This window comes from Lutjanus erythropterus, chromosome 18 (genome assembly GCF_056507025.1).
Source record: "Lutjanus erythropterus isolate fLutEry1 chromosome 18, fLutEry1.hap2, whole genome shotgun sequence".
NCBI lineage: Eukaryota > Metazoa > Chordata > Actinopteri > Lutjaniformes > Lutjanidae > Lutjanus > Lutjanus erythropterus.
In genome coordinates, this window is record NC_139334.1 from 16,036,472 (window position 1) to 16,057,594 (window position 21,123).

Sequence of the window (21,123 nt, forward strand, 5' to 3'; positions counted from 1 at the left end):
TTTTTCTTCATCTCTAACAGCAGTGTTAACAGAAGCACGATCTCAACAGGAACATCGTCTACAGGGTCACTGTTTCAATTACTCCAGCTAATGTTTGTTACTCTAATAACATCCTCCTGCTTTTAATCCTCAACACACCATTTGGGATTGCTAGCATGACTGTGTGCCAAAATAAAATTCTTTTCATCTCTGTGTATGCGCGTGTGTGTTTGTGCATGTTTGGATGTGTGTGTGTGTTTGTGTGTATGTGTGGGGCAGGTTCACATAAAATTCATAACTCTCTGTGTCCTGCTTTTGAACTATCTTTGAAGCCCCAAAATTGTCTCATCCGGCTTGTGTTAGGTATCATTTCAATTGACACCATGCACTCTACAACTAGTGCTTTGAATTGAGCATACTTGCATGCTTGTTAGATGGAAACAGCTGTCAGGGGAGATAGTGAGAGTGACTCACTCCTCTTTCCCTCACTTATCGTTTGCCTATTCCAGTCTTGCTCCTCTTATTGTGACCTCCAAGAAAGTCAAAATATTCTATTCTTTTTTTTCCTCTTTTCCCTCTCATATTTTTTTCTTTCTTGTATTCACAGCGAGTGCACTGCACACACACGGTGACTGATTTTTGGAAATGTTATGGCCAGAGGTGTGCTGTGCACCTGTGGCACAGTTGGAAACAGGGCTGGATTAGGATGAATAAATTATTAATATGTGATGTGTGCTGCATGCTCAAGAGCGTTTCTAAAATTTCTGAGGAGTTCAACCCGAAAAAGCTTCTTTCAAAAGGAAATTAAAATCTGTGTGCAAGTGGTGCAGTGTCTTTACAAACTAACAAATCGCATCTTGAATCAGCCACAGAGGCTATTTTTGGTTCACTTCAGTTGACTGTATGACAATAAAAAACAACATTTATATCTCTGCTTGTTTGTCAAGGATAACACAATAACGTCGGGGACTTATTTTGCTGTCATTGTGTTAATTTAATCAATGAGGATGTGTCAACATGTGTTAAAATCTTCTAGAAGAACTAAACATTGAATGTAGAAAGGTTTCAGTGATATTTTAAGAGCTCAGGCCTCATTTATAAAACAGGTTCATGATCATATTATGACTTACACAGAAATCCATGTTTAAGTTGTTAATTTAAAACCTTACTATGACATGAAAGTGATCTCATCTCTAAGCAAAGTCTAGATTTGACATAAGTGATTTTCCTGCTGGTTATGTCAGGGTATTGCAGTTTGGGACCTGTATGAGCCCAGACCTCTTACAAACTTTGCATTAGTTTTATCAGTGATATCATAAGAATTATCAGTTAGTGTGAGGAATTAATTATGACACATTCCCAAGCTTCATGTTTGATGTTGTTTGTCAACCCATTATTTAGTCCTCTGAATAATACATGCTGCCTGGCTACAGTCTCCTCTACCATCGCCATTGCTTTTCTCTTTTGGTCTGTGGCTATTCCTGACTAAACCTTCATTTGTACTAACATTATATGGAAAGGGGAAATTGCTGATTGTGAGGCAGGTACCATCAATTCCAAGTTAATCTGAGATTTATAGATCAAAGGTGTCAGTTACCAGTGGGCTTCACAGAGCGTAAGAAAGTCTTTTTATGCTCAGTATCTTTTATGAATCAAATGTAAACATACTGTCAGAAATCATCTTTAGACTAAGTTCAAGTGCAAGTCCATACACTAGATAATGCTCCCATGAACATTTATTAATATATCACTATGAGATGTTGTGGGCAGAAGGCTCTTTTCAGACATGAAACTAAATCAGACACACCTTACCTGTCCAAGTTACCTGTCCAAGTTACCTGTCCAAGGGGTTCCCTAACCAACATGTGAGTACAAAATGGTTAGGCAAAAAATAACTCGAATTACCGCCATGCTGTAGTATGCCTCTGCAAACCAGTTAAGTTTACTGTTTACATCCATGTGTGTCCCGACTCATAATTGTATGTATTGAAGACTTTGAAGGAATTTAATGGAAGTTCTAATAATTTGATAATTTCCAGTGAGAGACATGCTGTCTTCACTCAGACTATTTTTACAGAGTAGCACAAAGGACAGATAGAGACCTGAACATTATGATATTACAGCCTAGATGACCATCGATCATTTGGATATTAAATGTCATCAGCTCATCATTTTGACCTATTAGATATGTGTGTGAAGTTTTGTCATAGTGAGTGTATGAATTCTTGAGTTATGGCCAAGAAACGTCTTTTGTGATGTTACATTAACCTTGACCTTTGACATCTGTCCACCTAATTCTAATCAGTTAACATTAAGTCCAAGTGGACTTTTGTACAAAGTTTGAATAAGTTTCATCAAGGCGTTCTTGAGATAGTGTAAACGAGAATGGAGCAGACTTGAGCTCACAGTGATCTTGAACTTCGGCCCTTGAGCAACAAAATCTAATCAGTTCATCCTCGGGTCTGAATGGATGTTTGTACTATATTTGAAGAAATTCCCCCAAGGCATTCTGGAGATATCGTGATGGACAGACAAACCAATGTCTCCAGTCATGGCTGTTCTTGGCACAAAGGTATAAAAAGAAGTACTTAAAGTAGTGAGCACTGTAAGTACAATAAATATCATGAACCCTGTAAGTATAATACTCTGTGAACAATATATTCTAACCATATCACTTAAGTGTATCATAACAGGCCGTAAGAGTTCAAACTGTGATGTCTGCAGCTGCACAGGATGGAGTCGGAGGCTGGCCTTCAGGACTATTGTTGCATCCAAAAGACTAATTTTATACTGGGGCAAACAATTCATATGAGATATTAATAAGTGGGATATTGCTATCCGCAAGTCCATGTCGTGTTCACTGTGATTTGAGCTGCTGCTTATTGAATTGGTTCATGGAGTGCTTACTTTACCTTCATTAAAGGCCCCCACAGTAGGGAAATTAAAACAGCAATTGCAGTTTATAATTTAGTCTTATTGCTCCACCCTAAATAATAATCTTAATACATCATCACCATCACACAGTACATCATAATGTAGCATAATTCAACTAAGGGCCATTCTTGAAGCGCAGCACTTTATGTAATTAAACATTAAATCACAGAAAGCCAGTTGGAGTGCCAGACATAACAAACAAGACTGTCAGAAACAACAACACTGCCATGCCCTCCAGGTACGGAGAAAATCCACAACAAAAACAAAATCACAGTGTAGTGTCAAGTCCTCATTATTCCTATTTCTCTCCACAGATGGGGTTTTAAAACCTGACATGGTTTTGCAGAGCAACAACATTATTTGTTGCTCCAAGAAGTCAAGATCACACTGATGACTGGAATTCTGTTGTGGTATGTCTTGTTGTTTTTAGTGCTTGTTGGTTCATGTCTGCCCCCTGCGTCCCCGTAGCATAAAGCCTTTTCAACGCATACTTCTGTCCTGAGTGCAAATATCCTTTAGATGCATGCCACACTGTCTATGTGCTGAAATACATGAATCCTGCGGTCCTTTTTGCTCCTCTACAGTAGATTTTCAGCAGAACTAATGGATGTTTGTTTGGCGACAGTGACTGTGTAATGAATGACTCATAGTGTGAGTGGCACCAATGGGAAGACTGTTCTCCTCTCAAAGCTGAATTGACAGCAGCTCATCTGCCAGCTCATCTAAATACAGAACCTTGTACTAGTGTTAACAAAAAGCTGAATCCAGGTCAAGTCATTATGGCATCATCAATTAAAATAGCAACATTGTCAAATAGTTGGCATGCTGCCTGGTTCTACCATGATCTATGAGACATGCTTTTAGTAAGACAGCAAAGGTTAGAACCCATGATGTTATTCTAGCAGTTTCACTGTAAAGGTTGAGTGAAACTGCAGTTTCTGTAACATTACTGTGACATTTTTCTGACTGAAATGAAACATGTGCATGAACATGGGCATAGTATCATTTAGAAAGATTATTATTATTATTTTACTATTTTAATTAGTGAAACATACTTTTTTGGTGCTCAACACGAGCTGCCTGTTTAATGCTAATGGAAAAAGCGGTGACTCTGAATGTGTTGGAAGAACCAGCGAGCAGACATTTTGTTCATTCTTTTCAGCACGGTATAACCTCACAGGAATAAATAATGTCTGACTTCAGAAAAAGAAATACCTTTGGATTTATGAAGACAACGGATTATGCAGTCTTATACTTAGAATTTAACTCGCTACAAACTTGCCCCTCAACGACTTCAGAACTCCTGTCCACACCTGAACCTGTCACGTCTTCATCATCTCCAGAGTTGGAGACCTGGTCCGAGCCGCAATAAATCACTTCTGTATTGTGTTTGTTCCATTGGCTTACATTGGTCTCAGAGTCCCAGTTTTGTAAATATGGAAACAAAGGTCTTATCGACTGACATCCAAACACGTACCTCCAAGACCATAATGTCTGTCTGCTAGCTACCACAAGCTAACAGCTAGGTGTGGTTTTATATAATGAGGAGAGGTCAACTAGTTGTTCCGCATCGCATTTGATATGGTCCAATTACCTCAGGAGCAGACTGAAAAAACAAACAGACATAAATACACACATGCACAGTCCATCGTTTCCTCTGTTGTTTTCTCACTGTATCTTCTTCTTTCCCACTGTATAGCGTCTGTGTGATTTTGCCTGTAGATTTTTTTTTTTTTAACATAAATGACTCACACCACCCTGGCACACCAGCCCAATAGCTTATCACATCTGAGCACACACAGGCTATACATGGAGTCACATGTGAGCAGCACACACACTCATCCATCCACCCACACGTGTATTCACATACACACACCCACACCCAGTCACGTCCAGCTATTGTGTATTTAAAGTGGCAACCTGCTGTTTTCCTTCCTCCTGGTCTCCTGTGCCTGTCAGGGGCCTCTGATACTGTTGTTTAATGAGCAGAGGCTCTCCTCAGGCTCGCTCCCAGCCGCGTCTGCTTCTGTTGCTGTGTGTCTGCTGTTGCAGCGCTGACCAGAGGAGACATGCAGGTCTGTGTCCCAGGGCTAATTGCTGCTACTTGGCTGATAGTCTTTCTGTGCTCCACTCTCATTGACTCCCTGGACTCCAGGGGGATTCCCATAGGCACCCAAAGACAAACAAACCTGGGCGGACGATCGATAACGGATGCAAGAGTTACCGCTCGGCGCTGCCGCTGATTAAGATTCCCTGTGAAGGTGTGTGCGTATGTGTGCACTATGTAAGTGAGTGTGTGAAGGTGTTTGCTGATTGTCCCCACTCCTTCAGTGCTAACTGGAATCTTCAGCCAGTCCCTAAGTGCTTGTTTATGTGATTTTGATTAAGAGCATCGCAGAGTTCAGAGGCATCCTCACAAAAACACCACATTAATGCTTTCAGGTAGTTATTCCCACTACCTCACAGGTTCACAACAGGCAAGGTGAGATTGTGTCTCTGCTTAAATGTGAGATTTGATAATTCACTGAGGGCATTAAGTATGATGCTGTGCTTTCGTCAGGAGACTTACAACGACAGCAGTTATAATTTTCTCTTTTCTGTTTTCTCTTGTTTTATATAATGTGTGATGACGTGTCACATCAGTGGAACAATAAACAGCAAAACAACTGCCTAATGTAATGACAAAGTGAGAAACACACACAACACAACATTAACACATAGGGCCCTATCTTACGCTGATCTAAAGCGCAAGTGGAAAGTGCGAGGCGCAGTGGATTTAATTTATTCAAGTTGTATCCAAATCTGCCTTTGTTGTCCTGTGCCAGGGGCACGAGTAGTATTTTGCCCTGCCCTGCCCTTTGCGCTACCAGCGCAAAGCGGGATACACCTATCAGATGTGCCCAAGTGCCCTTGTTAATTCACAGGCGGGTTAAGGCCAAATATGCAATAAACCAATCAGAAAGTCAGCTGTCATCACCTTTAAGAGGCTCCTCTGTCCCACTATGAAACAATCAAAAAAAAGAGTTTCGGAAGTTTGAAGTGCGCAAAATTATGCAATGTTATATCAAAACCAGTTCTGATAGAAGTACACATACCATTTTCTCAAATATAGTGTCTTGTACATTTTGTATGTTATAGATCATAATTAATTAATCCTTGTTTTTCTGGATCACAATAAACATATAGACACGAACACTACAGCTGCTCCAGCTGTCATGCTGACTCATCTGATAAAAATGATCTGACAGCTGTGATCCTGTCCCGTGCACACTTTGCAGGTCTGTTTAGATTTATTAGACTTTATAATTAAAAAATAATTTCTTCTTCCTCATTAGTGAGGTTATCATTAAAGACACACACACGGCTGTTTAACATTAATGAAAAGTGTTCTGTGATTGTGGAGATGTGTGTGTGCCTCAGCCAAGCGTGAGACACCACAGGCATGCTTTTAACTTCAATATTTACACTTTATTGCTGATAGAAAATATATTCAAATAACACTTTACTAATCCTCACTCCCGTGTGAGGAAGACCATAATAGAAAGTGTTTTGTGATTGTGAAGATGTGTGTGTGTTTCGGCCAAACCCACTGGGTGCTACCTTGTGCTGAAAGACCACAGACTTTGCGCTTCAACCAGGTTTTAGCTGGTCTAAAGCGCAAGTGGTTTTTACTCCAATGCACCAAGCACAAGATAGCAAACGTGCCGGGCCTATTTATACATGTCTGTGTATTTATTAAAGATCTATATTTTTGGAGAAAAGTATCTTAAAAATTGTGTTTTTTTAATATTAGTATATGTGAACTCAATCTGACACTAGGTAGATCTGTATTGTCAGAACATGAGTGTGTGTACAACAAGAATTTTTTTTAGGGAAGTTTTTTACATGTTCAATAAAACTAAGTCTGTTATACCTGCTTCATACATATCAGGCTGTAGATGTATGATGAATTATGGGTACTTCAGATGGCGACTCTCTGTACATACAAGAAGCAGTCTGAGGAAGAGCCTGGAGCTCAAAATTTCGCGCAAAAAAATGCTTTAAATTGGAGCTTTTTGGTGTGTGGATTTCTCCTATGTCATGATCCAGCACCCATCCCACTGAGTTTATGGTAACTGTGTTCTCATTATTTTCATTTTTTCCTGAGGTAATTGTTTCCACAGCATCACAGGTTCACAACAGGCGAGGTGAGATTGTGTCACCGCCTAAATGTGAGATGTGATAATTCACTGAGAGCATTAAGTATGACTTTGTTCTTTCATTGGGAGACTTAACAATACAGTAATTACATTACAGTACGTCATTTTCTCTTTTCTTTTAAGTTTCTGTTGTTTTAATGTGTGATGGAACGTGTTACATCAGTGCAACAACAACAACAGCTTTTTAAACTAAACATCTGCTTAATTTAATGAAAAAGAAAAAAATATGTGATAACTTAATTTGCACACACACTAGATCGCATTAACATATACGCTCTCAGTGCCATGCAGGAAAGCACACCAGAACACTTTACCATGAAATTAAATTAGAAGTTAAGCAATTGTTGCAGTCTTCAATTTCTTAACCTGCATTTTTGACTTAATTTTCATTCTAAGTTTTAATTCCTCTAATTCCTGTTATTTATTTTAGTTTTAAAAGAGCAGTATTTTCAAATATTTATCAAAGTATAATCAAACAAACCAATATTATTTCTAATGCTGATCAATCTATGTAGCATTATATAAATCATATACCTTGGAAAACTTACTTTAATTTAATTGCAGTGCTATACACTGTTTAATTCCCAGAATTCAAGTTAAAGAATATTAAGTTGTTATTAGGAGGCAGGATCAGTCAATCAATCAATCAATCAGACTTTATTTATTAACACTTTTCATGTAAATAAATGTAAGGCAAAGTGCTGCAAACAATAAAACAATTGAGAGCACTACAGTAGTCAATTCTAAAGGTAGTGAAAACACATTACTCTGGTGATGTTCGAAAGACAAAATGCAGTTTTAGTTAGATCTCTAGCAGCATGTAGTGGTTAAAGAGTGGCTGAACTAAATTTGAGCCTTGAGGAACAACACAATCCATTTTATAGTTTTTAGGTGAACATTCATCCATGCTTACATAAAATTCTCTGTTGGCAAGATGAGATTTTAACCAGTTAAAAACAGCAGATAAACAAAATGTAATGGTTAAGATGTTCTGGGATTGTCTGGCCAAAGAAATTCCAAGGAGCAGCATATGGTGTGATGTGTCCGTACAGCAATGCTGTATGTTAGTGTCATCGCTCCTCTCCTCATCCTCTCTGCCCCTCTGTTCCCTCTCCTCTCCGTCTCTGTGGGCTCATGTTTGCTTTTGTTCTCGTCTCCAGCCCGCCTGACTCACAATGATGATCTTGACCAAGCGCAGGGAAAGGTCAAGGTTGGCCAGCAAATTGCCTCAAAGCAATCAGCCTTGTCTCTCTGCGCTAACAGTGTGAGCTCTCTGTCTCTGTCGCCATCTTGCCATCTCTCCATCTCTCCATCTCTCCATCTTTTTTGTCTTCCTGTCTGTCTCTGTGTTTACCCGGCGAGGGAGATGTGTGTCAGGGAGGACTGGCAGCAGGAGGGGAAGGGGAGGGTCTGCCTGGCTTTGAAGTCTCAGCTCTGACCGGCGGCTGAGCGAGGGCTGGGGACTTGAAAGTACCGAGCGTCACTGCCTGGGTGACATTTTAGCACAGACCAGCGTGACCCAGCAGGGTGTTTGCGTGTGTGCGTGTATGTGTTTGTGTGGACAGTGAGTGAGTGTCTCCTTATGTCTTCAGCTGTCCTCAAGGACTGCTGACTGCTGGGGGGTATTTGCCTGTGCACCAAAGGGATTACCTTTCATTACATGAAAAACAGAATCACCCATTCAACCTCTAACCCCTCTATCAACAATAGTGCCATTGGGATGCAGCGCTCCAGGTGACACCCCTGTGATGAATACACATTCGGTAACTAGATCTAGTGTACACAAATATTGCATCATTAACATGCCGCATTTTATATGATTTTCAGAACACATACAAGTAGAGTCAGACAGATGTATCTTTTGGCTGATAGTAGGGTCCCAATATTGGCCTAGCACAGTTATATCACTCTATATCGCTATAGGCCTGTATGTTGTCTGATATTTTTTACAGCCCATCCTATATTGGATCTTGGGGTTGATGCTAGTAACGATATTAAGGGATAAAAAAAAAAAAAAATCAGATATCGATATATCGGCTGACATACTTTTTACAGAATATAGCCTAATATACAGAATATAAAATGTATGTACTGTACACATTAATTCACAACATTTGTGTCAGTTATTGATGGCATAATTTTTTACTCCCTAATATCAGTATTGTCACTGATCCCAAAACTCCAGTATCAGTGTGGCTCTCCACACAAGGCTCAAGGACAGCCTCCTGTGGGTCAGCTGTTCGTTCCAGCCCAGTGTGCCTGAGTGGATTTACTCTGATGGCTTCACACACATGAAAGACTTCACTTTAATGTGTCACACACGACTGCCACACTCAGGCAAACAACATCAAAGCCTGCTTGTGGCCTGTAGCTGGACGAATGTCTTCATCCACCGCTCCAATTGTGTGCGTGTGCACAGCTTTCTGTCCACTCTGTAAATGGTGTAAACAGGTGTTAACATGTCAGCCCACAAGATGCCACATGCCGCTGTGTCATGATCTCCTGAACAGCTGTCTCCTGCCATTGTGTGTGTGTGTGTGTGTGTGGGTGAGTAAGTGTGTGTGAGTATGCATGTGTTTACTGTAAGGGTTATAGATGGCTGCAAGAGGGAGCTTTAGCCCCAGATATTGTGCAAAGCCAAGGACAAACAATGAGAAAGGGCAAAGAATGAAAGGGAGCTTTATGGCAATAACTGAAGTACACTGGAACTTCGTCTGCTAGATCTCTCGCCGTGTGCACTTTTGTATGTTTGTGTGCACAGGTACAGGTGTGAATCTGAGTGAGCTTGAAGGAGATTTGGTGGGTATGAAGAGAGACCATCCAGTAAACAAAAAGTTTATCCCTGCTGCTAGCTAATGTCTCCATCAACCAACATATGTTCCAACAAATGCCCTTCAGCCAAGAATAGGAACCGCACCCCTTCCCTTTCTGTGTCGCCCTAACAGTTAATGATGCCTATAATGTAAATGTAAATCTCTTTCCTCAGGTGAAGTTTGAAGAACTGGACTACAACCTCTTCCTGCCTCTGTTCTTCGACGGCTTGTGCGAGACTGCTCATCCATACGAGTTCTTTGCCCGCCAGGGAACCCATGATCTGCTGGATAACGGAGGCCCCAAGATCCTGCCCGTCATCCCCCAGCTCATCATGCCCATCAGGAGTAAGTCAGGGACAGTGTCTTCTCACATGCTTTATAAATCACACGACACAGCAGCTCCTTTCCCAGGTGACCCTGCGTGTGTTGATGTCATTTCACCTTCACGGTGTTCCCTTGGCATTGATGGGAGAATGTGATCATCTCAAGACTAAATGAAACTTGGGCATTTAAAAAATGTATATTTTTAGATTTTAGATTTATATAGATAGATTTTTATGTATTGTATAGTCACACAGAACCACTATCCCAACAGTTGAAATGTAGCATTGTTGGGGCCCATGTGGACAAGAGTGGTAGTGTTTCCACTGTAATAACTACAGAATATAATGTCAAAAATAAGATTATCTTAATAAAAATCTCCTCTCACCTCTTTGTAATTGGCTAACATTCTACTCACTGTGACATTACCTGGAAAAATGTAAAATACAGGCTTGTTTCTGATTTCAGGCTTTAAGAACAACATTACAGAAATAGTCAATCTTCTTGTCAGTGGTCTTGTTAACTTAAGTAAGTCCTATAGAGGCCTTAGTAATAAACTGAGTTGAAAAAATGCAAAATTTCAAGATAACTACTGGAATCGATTTTCGAGTTTTAAGTCTGACTCAAAGTCTTAAGTTTTGGAAAAGATTTACCAACTAATAATGTTTTGTTGAAATAATTTATTTTTCTTCTTTAGATAAACTTCTTTCTTGGGAATTGCTTGACTGGGTGTTTATATTATAATATATAAGTTTAAAAAGCCAAAGATTGGAAAGGTTTATAATAGCCAAAGGTCATCCAAAAAAGTTTTTAACTTAAACCACAATAATTGTAAAATTAATCAATAAAGTAAGTATTTTTCTTTTGTAATTACCCTGAGATGCTATCAGGCTCCCTATATACAATTATGTTTCTATATATGAAGAAGAATCAAGTTTTTCTTCTTATATCCCTCAATATGCTGGTCATATTTGAGTTTGGCTCCAAACTCAAATATCCAGTGAAGGCAGTTTGAAATGATGAGTTTTCTCAACCTTTTTTTGTTACAGTGTAAAAACTCCTTGTTTTTGTTTTTTTTTTTTTCATTTTACAGTCCGCTCTATATGTAAATATTATTATTATTTCATGAGCGATTGACACCCAAGTAATCCTCTCAGTTGGAGTTTAATTGCAGCCTTAATAAATATTTCATGTCATTATTTCATTATTTACTATTTTGATGACAGCGTCATTACATTTTGATTGCTGTTTGCTGATCTCAGACAAATCCCAAGCCTAGAAAATGTTCCCAGTGGCTTATAGTATAACTAGCAGCCGTCTTAAATAAATCAGAGCCTGATAACACACACAGGTTGAGAGCATAAATTAAATAAAAGGCCGAGTGTATTTGGTAAGAAACCTAACATGATATATCATAAAGAGTATCCTTCTCCCATCCTTCACTTGAAAATCCATTAAAAGAACATTATTATCAATATTAAGTTAAATGATTAAATAACTGAATGTGCATTAGAATGTATATCTCAAATATATTAACATATTTTTGAATAATTACACACTCAAACCGCTCTCAGACAATATTGCAGCAGCATTGAACTACATCCAAAATAGAACACATGCTTTACCCAGAATAGAGTCACCTGTCTCACACACTGGCGCTACAACAGATTTTAACATTACCATACAAGCAGTCCTGTGACAAGTCCTAATTTGGTTTTCGCAGTCATACTGTTCCTATTATTACATTAACCCTCAGGGCGAAGCGTCCTTGTTTTTGCATTTGCCGGAAGGAGTTGGCTCTAAAAGCATGCCTGATAATCTGCCATGTGCAGTGTGGTGACATGCTACATTTAACTGTGTCATCATGTTGTGCCTCCTTACCTTTTCCACACTGACGTGTTTACACGCACGCTCACATGCACACGAGTTGGCAGATGGAGGTGGGTGGAAAGGTCATGTCTAAGGACGGAGTGGTCCATGACTTCTAAAATAGACATAAGAATTTACAGTGAAGTGGACAGGAGAGGTTTTTTTTTTTGTGGTGAACACAAGGAAGATAAAGGTACAGAGAAGTTAGAGGAATGCAGAGTGGGGTTTTCAGAAAATTTCAGCACACATGCACACACACAAGCAGTCTCTCTCTCTCTCTCACACACACACACACACGCACACACACACACACACACACACACACTGTCTTTTGTTTGGCGCCGCTGCCAAGTGGAGTGTCAGTTTCAAAGTGGGAGCCTTTAAGTGGCGCCTAGTGAGCCTGGGATAGTGTTCATGTCATGGGCAGTTGGCTGGTGGTGTGTGTGTGTGTGTATGCGAAGTGTGTTCCCTGTTTATGTGTGGGTGTTGGACGTCTGTGGAGGCAGAGGGGCGTAACGGCCAACAATAGGCAGGGCTGTTGGAGACACAGAGACACAGTGACAGACTGACCCTGGCACACAGTCGGTTACCACACGGCACTGAGCACTGAACACTGAGCACACACTGCAAGGTCTTACCCATCTTACACTGTGACATGTCTAGTTTTGTATTGCTTAGTGGTTGGAAGAGTGGTGAAAGTCTGTACTCAAGTAGAAACACGGTTACATCACTGAAATAACTACAAGGAGAACCACTGGTGATTACAAATATTTAAAAGTGCAAAGTATGTTTCTCAAATACTAGTCAGAGTATTTAGTTACTTTTTAATCGTTGATGTTTAGTGCATTATCACTCGAAAGGGGTTTCTCCAAATCTTCAGTCTAAGCCACTCCCACCTCCTGCGCTGTTCAGTGGTCATGGTCACCTCTGCAAACCTGTGCTTGCTGCAGCATGTGTTTTTTTTCTTTCTGTATTTAAAGATTTTCATTGGCCTGTTTGTGATCGGATAGCCTTGTTTACAAAAATGCAGAGGTTTGGTTTGGATATTAACTTGTTAACTACAGTATTATTTACTTCTCCACTTAATTTTTTTAACTAAGAGTGCTCTCAGTAGAGTGCAGATCTCCACCAGGCAACCTGAAAAGAATATTTGGATGTAACTATGGATGCATGAAACGTTTTTTTTTTTCCAGCCTACATAATAACCAATAATTACCTGCTACTTATGACCGATACTAAAGATAGTAAAAGTTCATATATCCTGTAGTATTTACACCTGAGGGTAAGAAAGGCAGACATGTAGTGTGCAAAGATAGATGATTTAATATCTCATAGTTCTGACTGAACCAAATTTTACTACAACAAAGAACAGTTCTGACTCTTCAAGTTTTTCTTGTGAAGTTCATCAAAAAACTTTAACTTAACTTTAGAATTTATAGATCATTTTGCCTCTCAGTTCGTTCAAAATGAATGCTTTGACGTAACCTGTCAAATTAGATATTATTATAGCCATTCCAACATGTTCCTAGATGTCATCACTTTGTAATAACTAACATTGTGAATAGTAACTCTAATTTAATTACATATTTTTTCTCAGTAGCTGTACTGGCTTACAATTACTTTTATTTTGTCATTTGAATTAAGGCCAAAACATGTTTTCATAAGGTCACAGTGACCTTTGACTACCAAAATCTAAGCAGTTCATGCTTGACTCCAGTTGAACATTTGTACCAAATTTGAAGAAATTCCCTACAGATGTTTCTGAGATATTAAATTAACAAGAGTGAGATAGAGGTGAGGTCATATTGACCTTTGACCTTGGCCGTTTGTGCCACATTTGATGAAATTCCCAAGGAGTTCTTGAGCTATTGCCGTCAGAAGAATGGAATGACCCAAAAATTTTAGGACCCAGGCCACAGCTGTTGCCGATGTGGAGGCAAGATTTTTCAAAGAATGTGACTCACAAAGGTCCTTGAGCATATTGTTATGAAATTACACAAAAAATATTCTGATCAGTCCAGGAGTATTAGAGATGAGCTGCGGAGAAGCTCCAAGTCTGTTGGTCACGCCTGCAAATATGCACACACACACACACACACACACAAGCAATCACTCCTCCAGGCTTATGGCTGGTGGAAATAATAATGGGAGAAGAAATGATTTAGTGAAATAAAATTAATTGAAAAATGATTGTTTTCATGTGATATCCGATGCAGTATGTTGATTCACAAGTTTTCATAGATTGTTTAAATATTTGGACGGCATGATGTCCATTTTGCCCTTCATCAAGTGGCCCCACTTCATATACAACTTGATATTATACAGAGCAAGCAGAGCGACTGAGCCACTCGCTAACTTAGACAGTAGTTTATAAATTCAAACCCCTCAGCAGTTTTGGTCATTTGCCTTTGGGAGACCAGACCAAAGGTGATGGTTATGCTCCTCATGAAAACACACACTTTGCACTGATAATGGAATTTTAAATGGCCTGCTCCTTATTAACTTCTTGGTTTATTAAAAATCAGGCCTGTTTCGCCATCCACAAGGCAAAGCCGCCAGTCCGTGTCTCTGTTGCAGATTAATTACTTTTCTATGGAGCAGGGAAGAAGAAGGGATGGTGGAAAGAGGAAGAAAGTGAAAAGCCGTCTGCAGTCTAAAATGGCAAGATATATATTTTTCTCCTCTGACGTTAATACATCTTCAATGTGGCTGGCAGGCTCTTATCTGCAGAGCGACTGAGTCACGTCAGGCCCTGGTGAATTTTGATGATGACTGCAGGTCACCCAATGAGAATACACAATGAAGAAGGCTCTGGCTGACATTATACTCTAAGGCCCTGCTCTCAGTGACTTAAAGACTTCTCTTTCCCACTGTGCACTCTGTGCCCTTCACCTCATGTTAGAGAGACTCATTTATTGGTGGAAAAACAAAACAACTGTAACCACTTTATGAAAAGACTACCCTCATAAGTGATTTATAAATGATTTATAATAATAACACTTTATAAATCATTAATAAACAATTATAAACACACTACCACACATTGATATACAAATTTATTTCACTAATGACTTACTACCATTTATAACTGGCAAAATGAAGCCTTATTGTAAAGTGTAAAACTCTGCATGCTGAAAACATCAAGGTAAACAATATTGCCAAAGCAATACTAGTAACAAACATTTAACAAATATTTAACAAATATTTGATGACACTGACAGATATAAATGTGAGAAGACAATGTAAGCCAAGGAAGCAATGAGATCTGTTTCTCTTTTTGTCTGTTGTGTTGAGACAGCTTATTAATGGTTTATAAAATGTCTACAATTTAATTAATATAGAGCTCCAACAATTAATCAGTTATTAATCAACTGTTATGTTGATATTAAATTATTAGTTTTGAGTATTTTTTTAGAAAACAAAAATCTGATTTTAGCTTCCCAAATGTGGACATTTGAGTGTCCTTGTTTGCAGACAAAACACGACATTTAAGGACGTCACCTTGGGAAACATTCTTCACCATTTTCTGACATTTTATGGGCCAAAACAACTAAGTGCTTACTCAAGAAGACAGTCAATAGTTATAAATCATTTCTAAAACATTTATAAGGGTAGTCTTATTGTGAAGTGTAGTTTTAAAAGTAACAGGGTCAGCAACAGTCAGACTCCTTAAGAAACAGTAATTTTACCTTGCAGAACACAGGAGTTTCTGGTCTACTGTTGACTCGATCAGTTAGTTAAAACATGGATTCTACACAATAACACAAACTATCAAATCAATCAAGGCAGTGCTTGACTAGCAGCTCCTGTGTTCTGCAAGGTAAAATTCCCATTTTTGCCAGTGGACTCTCATTGGTTTGGAGAGAGTGATATTTGGCTTATATAACAGTAGTTTCCCATTGGAAAAGACTATCCGACGGCAAGGTACAAGCGGCCAAAATATATTTTCTGACCCTGTCCACATCAATGTATTGCTTAGCCTCTGTGCTGGTATCCTCTCTGCTTCTCCAAACAGAGGGCCTCATACAACCCCATGTCAAATAATTGGGACCATCCCTCTAAGAAGAAGGGGTAAAATGTTACTGAAATGCTGTCGTTTGGGTTTTTCTGGCTTCCTTAAATAGGGAGGAGGATTCAGAGCCATGCTTCCATTGAGCCTCAGTTGATTGGCATAACATTTGTTCAGCTTTGAACCAAAATGAGACTTTCATTACAAGAAGATCCTCAGTCACGCCTCTGTACGGGAACATCTTCTTCTGATCTGAAAAGTATATTTATACAATAAGCGAGAACAATTCACTGCTAAACACTCCAACGTGTCACCCTACCTGTGACATTTCACAGGAAACAGGAATACAAGGTCACCATTGTTTTATTTTCACACTGAATATGAAACAGGTCCATGCATGAATAGATTATTACTTTATTCAGATTTGTCCCAACACAGGTTTTATACCAGCATTAATATATCAGGCCCTCGGCTGCCTTCTCCCCCCGCTCTTTTAATTTTTTTCCCTTTCTCTTTTTTTTTCTTTAGCAAGGCGAGAGTGCCGATGAATAATTGAACAGTCCCGCGGTCCAAATGTCACAGCAGGGAAAATTGTTTGCGCTGGCTGGTAATTAGAATTTCATTGTTTGTTATGTAGGTTTGAAATTCCTGTCATTCCACATTCCACCTTATCTTGGTGATGGCAGATATCACTGCGCTTGTCTATCTGGGGAGACACTAAGGCAGAGATGCAGAGATGACATGAAGCACAATACATTCGCTCACTCAGCATCGTCATCACCGCTGGCCGCCTGTATAGGCCTCAAACACACATGCACACACACGGTCACTGGCAGAGACAAAGACATTCCTCAGCGAACCTGTCATACACTCAAATGGACACTAAACAATAGACCTGGTTCAACTGAAAATTTTCTCACATGCATGCACAAAGTTGTATTATGCAGCGTGATGAGAGTGTAAAATGTTTTGTTTATATGACTCCTCTACGTTGTGTAACTTCATTCATATTTGGCTGTTCAGTGCTCCCTGTGCGCATGACTGAGGCTGACATTTTGTCTCAGTGCTTTTAATCTGTGTGTGTGTGTGTGTGTGTGTGTGTGAGAGCATGCCTGTGTGATTGTGCATATCAATGTGTGACTGTTACGTGTGAGTGTGTGTGTGTGTATGCTTGTGACAGCTTCGTATTTGCATATGAGCTGTTTTAACACTGATACAGTATGCTCTTTTCTGAGTGTTCTAGCTGTCATACACTCTTTTAGAGTTGTTGCTCTCCTCTCTCAGTCAGTTTCAGTGTGTTGCTAGGGAAGGCTATTGTCAGGATGTCACTGAAATTACTACTTACTGATGCTGCTTATCACTGGTGCATTTTTGTTATTTGCATCTTTTCTTCTGATTGATTTGTTAGAAACAGAAAGATTAGAGTAAGGATGACATGAGAGCAGAATCAACATTGCTTTATTATTCCCTATAATTAAATTATTCTCTGTGTAGTGTGATTGTTTTTCTTTGAGAACACTGTCTACAGCGATGGTATGACATGTTCAACAAATGGTATATTATCTATAGCTACATCTTTATCTATATGACATGTCATACATAATACATACATAACAATAAGGAGCCCCAATTTTGCGTATCATGCAATTGAGCTAGAATTAGTCTGTTTTTTTCTCATTTTTAATATTAAAATAAGCTTTTTGCTATATTTTATATCTATATCTAAATGTATTATGCATTGTCTTTGTTAGATTAAAAAATATGAATTAATAATGTTCTGGATCAGTATCTGGTTCTATCGGCCATGATGTGAATGACATACATCAATTAAATTAAAAGGCCTTTTGGCATTTTGCACAAATTTCGCAGCCCCTGCAGGTTCTCCTACCAAATCCTTCACACTGGTCCTTTTAATAGTATTGTCTCTAAAATGTCAAGAAATTCTGAAAAAATGCTCATCATCATTCATTTCAATTTCAATCAATTACTTGACTAATCATTGCAGCTCTTTGTAACACAGTATGCTTAGGAATGCTTGGATTCCTGTCACCTTACATAAAAGGGATGAGCACTGATTTCTGATCTATACTTGCTATTGAAGGATCAAAGCTGAGGTATTGGAATTGTTACCAGGAGAAAAACAGCTGGATTGGTGAATCCCTAGTAACATGACTTGCTGTGGATAAGGAAGATAGAACACCTGTGGAGGATGGAGGACTGTGGCACAGTGGTTGAAGGCGTGCATTTGTGTGAATTTATGTCGTTCATTCAACAGACGCTTAACCAAATTTGTAGCATCGCCTCCTCGTGGCTTGTAAAACACTTTATTGCACTTGTGGCAACAAGCTTTGTCATCATCAGCATGTCTGAGAGGTAAACACATTTCATCATTTTAGTTTTTCTTCATCTCGTTGGCAGCAATTTGTTCCGTGACAGTTAATGTGACCACCCCTCCTGCAAAGTCAGGTGTCAGGAGAGAATAAGAGAAAAAGAGGAATGGAAAGAGGGATAGAGATGCTCTGTATAACACAGTGGAGATACTCAGCACAATCATTTGTCCACTTTTAGACTGTAAAACAGGTTTAAATAGTTTCCTTTTATCAGATTTAAAATGTTGCTTTATTCAGCTTTGTGATTTCAGGCAGTCAGTGTTTACTTTTTCAGTTTTTAGAGCTCGCTTTTCTTAACAAATATCATGTCTATCACTCTCTTTCTCTCATTTTCCTCTGCTCTGTTACCCACTAACACATTTTTCCTCCTCTCTGTCAACCACAAGCTCTGTGTCTCTGCTCACACTGTTTGCTTTGAGTCTTTCTTCTGAAATGTTGTTTTGTTACACCTTTCATTTTTGTTGTTGCAGGTGCTTACTGGCAAAATAGGCACTGTGATACCATTACCGTCCTGTTTTTTTTCTTCTTCTAAAAGTAGGCATCAAATGACAGTTTAAGGTTTCATAAAGAGAAATAGCTCAGGTCTGTTTTTGTAACTTGGGGTACGCTGTAACTGACAGTCCCTGCACAAAGGGATTTACCAGCACTCACGCAGAAGCTCACATAAAAAAAACTAAAGGAGCACAAATAAAACAAGCTCAAAGAACTAAAAAAATATGTCACTCTTAGTTGCTAATCACAGTTATTTTCTAACCCTCTGCCTTATGCCTGTCACATCTCTTTATCTCTCTTTCTGACATTTTGTCTTTCATTTTTCCCCCTTCCCTCATTCTCTCTCTGTATTTGTCTCTCTTGATCTCTCTAGCCCTCCATCTCTTTCACCATCATTCCCTTTTGTTCTCTCTATCAGTGGGAGATGGAGTTAAGTGCAGCTGTAGGCCAAATAGCCCAGTGATTGGCTCTCACTTACTCCTGCCTCCCTAGTGCATTTGAAATCACTGATTGCAGACAAGCCAGTCTAAATCAAAGCTTGGCTATAAAGGAAATGCTTTCAAGGGAAAAGGGACTGTGTGGGGGTTAAGATTTATGCGTATTTTGGCTGTGCGTGTCTGCTAAGCCCACTCTTATGGACCATGTAGTAGCAGTTGTTGGAATCACTCTACATTTACTGTACATCCACCTGCCTGATGACTCTGCCAAGCTCATGTTTTCATTTGCTCTGGCAGATACGTTTGCTCCCCGCCCCTCCATTCAGACTGAATTCCACCAGCTTTGGATTCGGTCAGGCCAATCACAAGCATCTGTTTTATATGGGGCTAGTTCTATAGGATGACTGGCAGAGGAGCATCACCAGTCTGGATGTGAAAAGTTACATGCCACACATTTTGCTGCTCTGATTGGTTCTAGGTTTATCCTGTTGATCCTTGCAGGCTAGCTGCATGAAACAACCTGTAAATCTAATTTACATACCAAAAGCTGGTTTACTGACTGTTTGTTTTTGCAGCCCATTTCGTCTTGTCTGCTACACTTTGCTGACCTTTGCCATGTCCCTTCCAGATGCCATGAACACAAGAAACCGTCAAGTGATGTGCACCACCTTGAAAGTGCTGCAGCACTTGGTGATGTCTGGAGACAAGATTGGAGAAGCTCTGGTGCCCTACTTCAGGCAGATCCTCCCAATGTTCAACATCTTCAAGGATATGAAGGGTGAGTCCCAGCCATGCAAATGGCCAAGTGTTAATTCATGGACAGATGGTGTGTCAGCATGATGTGTCTCTACACTTTTGTGGAGCAGTCATTGTGTGAGCATGTCCCTTTGTGTTATAAATCATTTTTTTGTGCCAGTGCTGCTAAACAGCAAAAGTTTATGAGCCCATGAAAGGCACTGGCAGGTATTCATGTGTAGTGTGTAGCCTATGGTGAGGTTAAACCAGGTGAGTCACTTCTGGGAAACGCTATGCATATGTAAAGTGTCTCTTTTTGTTTGACTTTGAGTCTCTTCACGTCCAGGCAGACAGCATCCTGTTTTCTAGCTATTCTTTTCTCTGTGCATCCAGTGTGTGCGCCTGTCTCTGAATCCTCTTTCCTTTTCCTCCCTCCACTTAAACATCCACTTGACACAGAAGCTCCATTTTGTCCTTTCTGCTGTCAGTCAAGCTGCATTGTGTGGGGGCTGTTGAGGAGACTTTGTCCTTGCTCTCTCTGAAAGCCTCCACCTGGGTGACACCAGGACCTGGGGAGATTGGCATCAGATAGGCAGGCCTCTTTGTGCGGCAGTGTCAAAGCACTTAGCATGGTGTGACATGATGTGGGCCCATTGAAGGCTTAGAGGCAAGACCAATCCCGAGCACTGCTCACCACACAGTCAGTAGGATGCGGGGAGTGACATTGTGAATCAATCATTTAAACACAGGCTTTAACAGGAGAAAACACAAGGCTTTAGTCTCTTAATCAATATCCAATTTGAATCTCTTGTCTCTTTAATTCGCTTACATTATCTGTTACTATTTGCTGAGGTCTAAAAAAGGAAGGAAAAGGCTGAAAGAGATAGAGGAGAAAGACAAAGGATGGAAAAGAAAAGCCTGCCTTATTAGCGTGTGGCCGTATGC

At 39.7% G+C, this 21,123-nt stretch overlaps 1 protein-coding gene across 1 annotated transcript in view; it reads left to right on the plus strand.

Annotated features, from left to right (window-relative positions):
• The window catches only part of pacrg (PARK2 co-regulated), a 172,299-nt gene that overhangs the window by 81,460 nt on the left and 69,716 nt on the right, over positions 1 to 21,123 (plus strand). The window contains exons 3-4 of the mRNA XM_084742973.1: positions 10,099 to 10,270; positions 20,072 to 20,221. Coding sequence (XP_084599099.1) covers positions 10,099 to 10,270; positions 20,072 to 20,221 — 322 coding nt within the window. The remainder of the gene's footprint in view (positions 1 to 10,098; positions 10,271 to 20,071; positions 20,222 to 21,123) is intronic.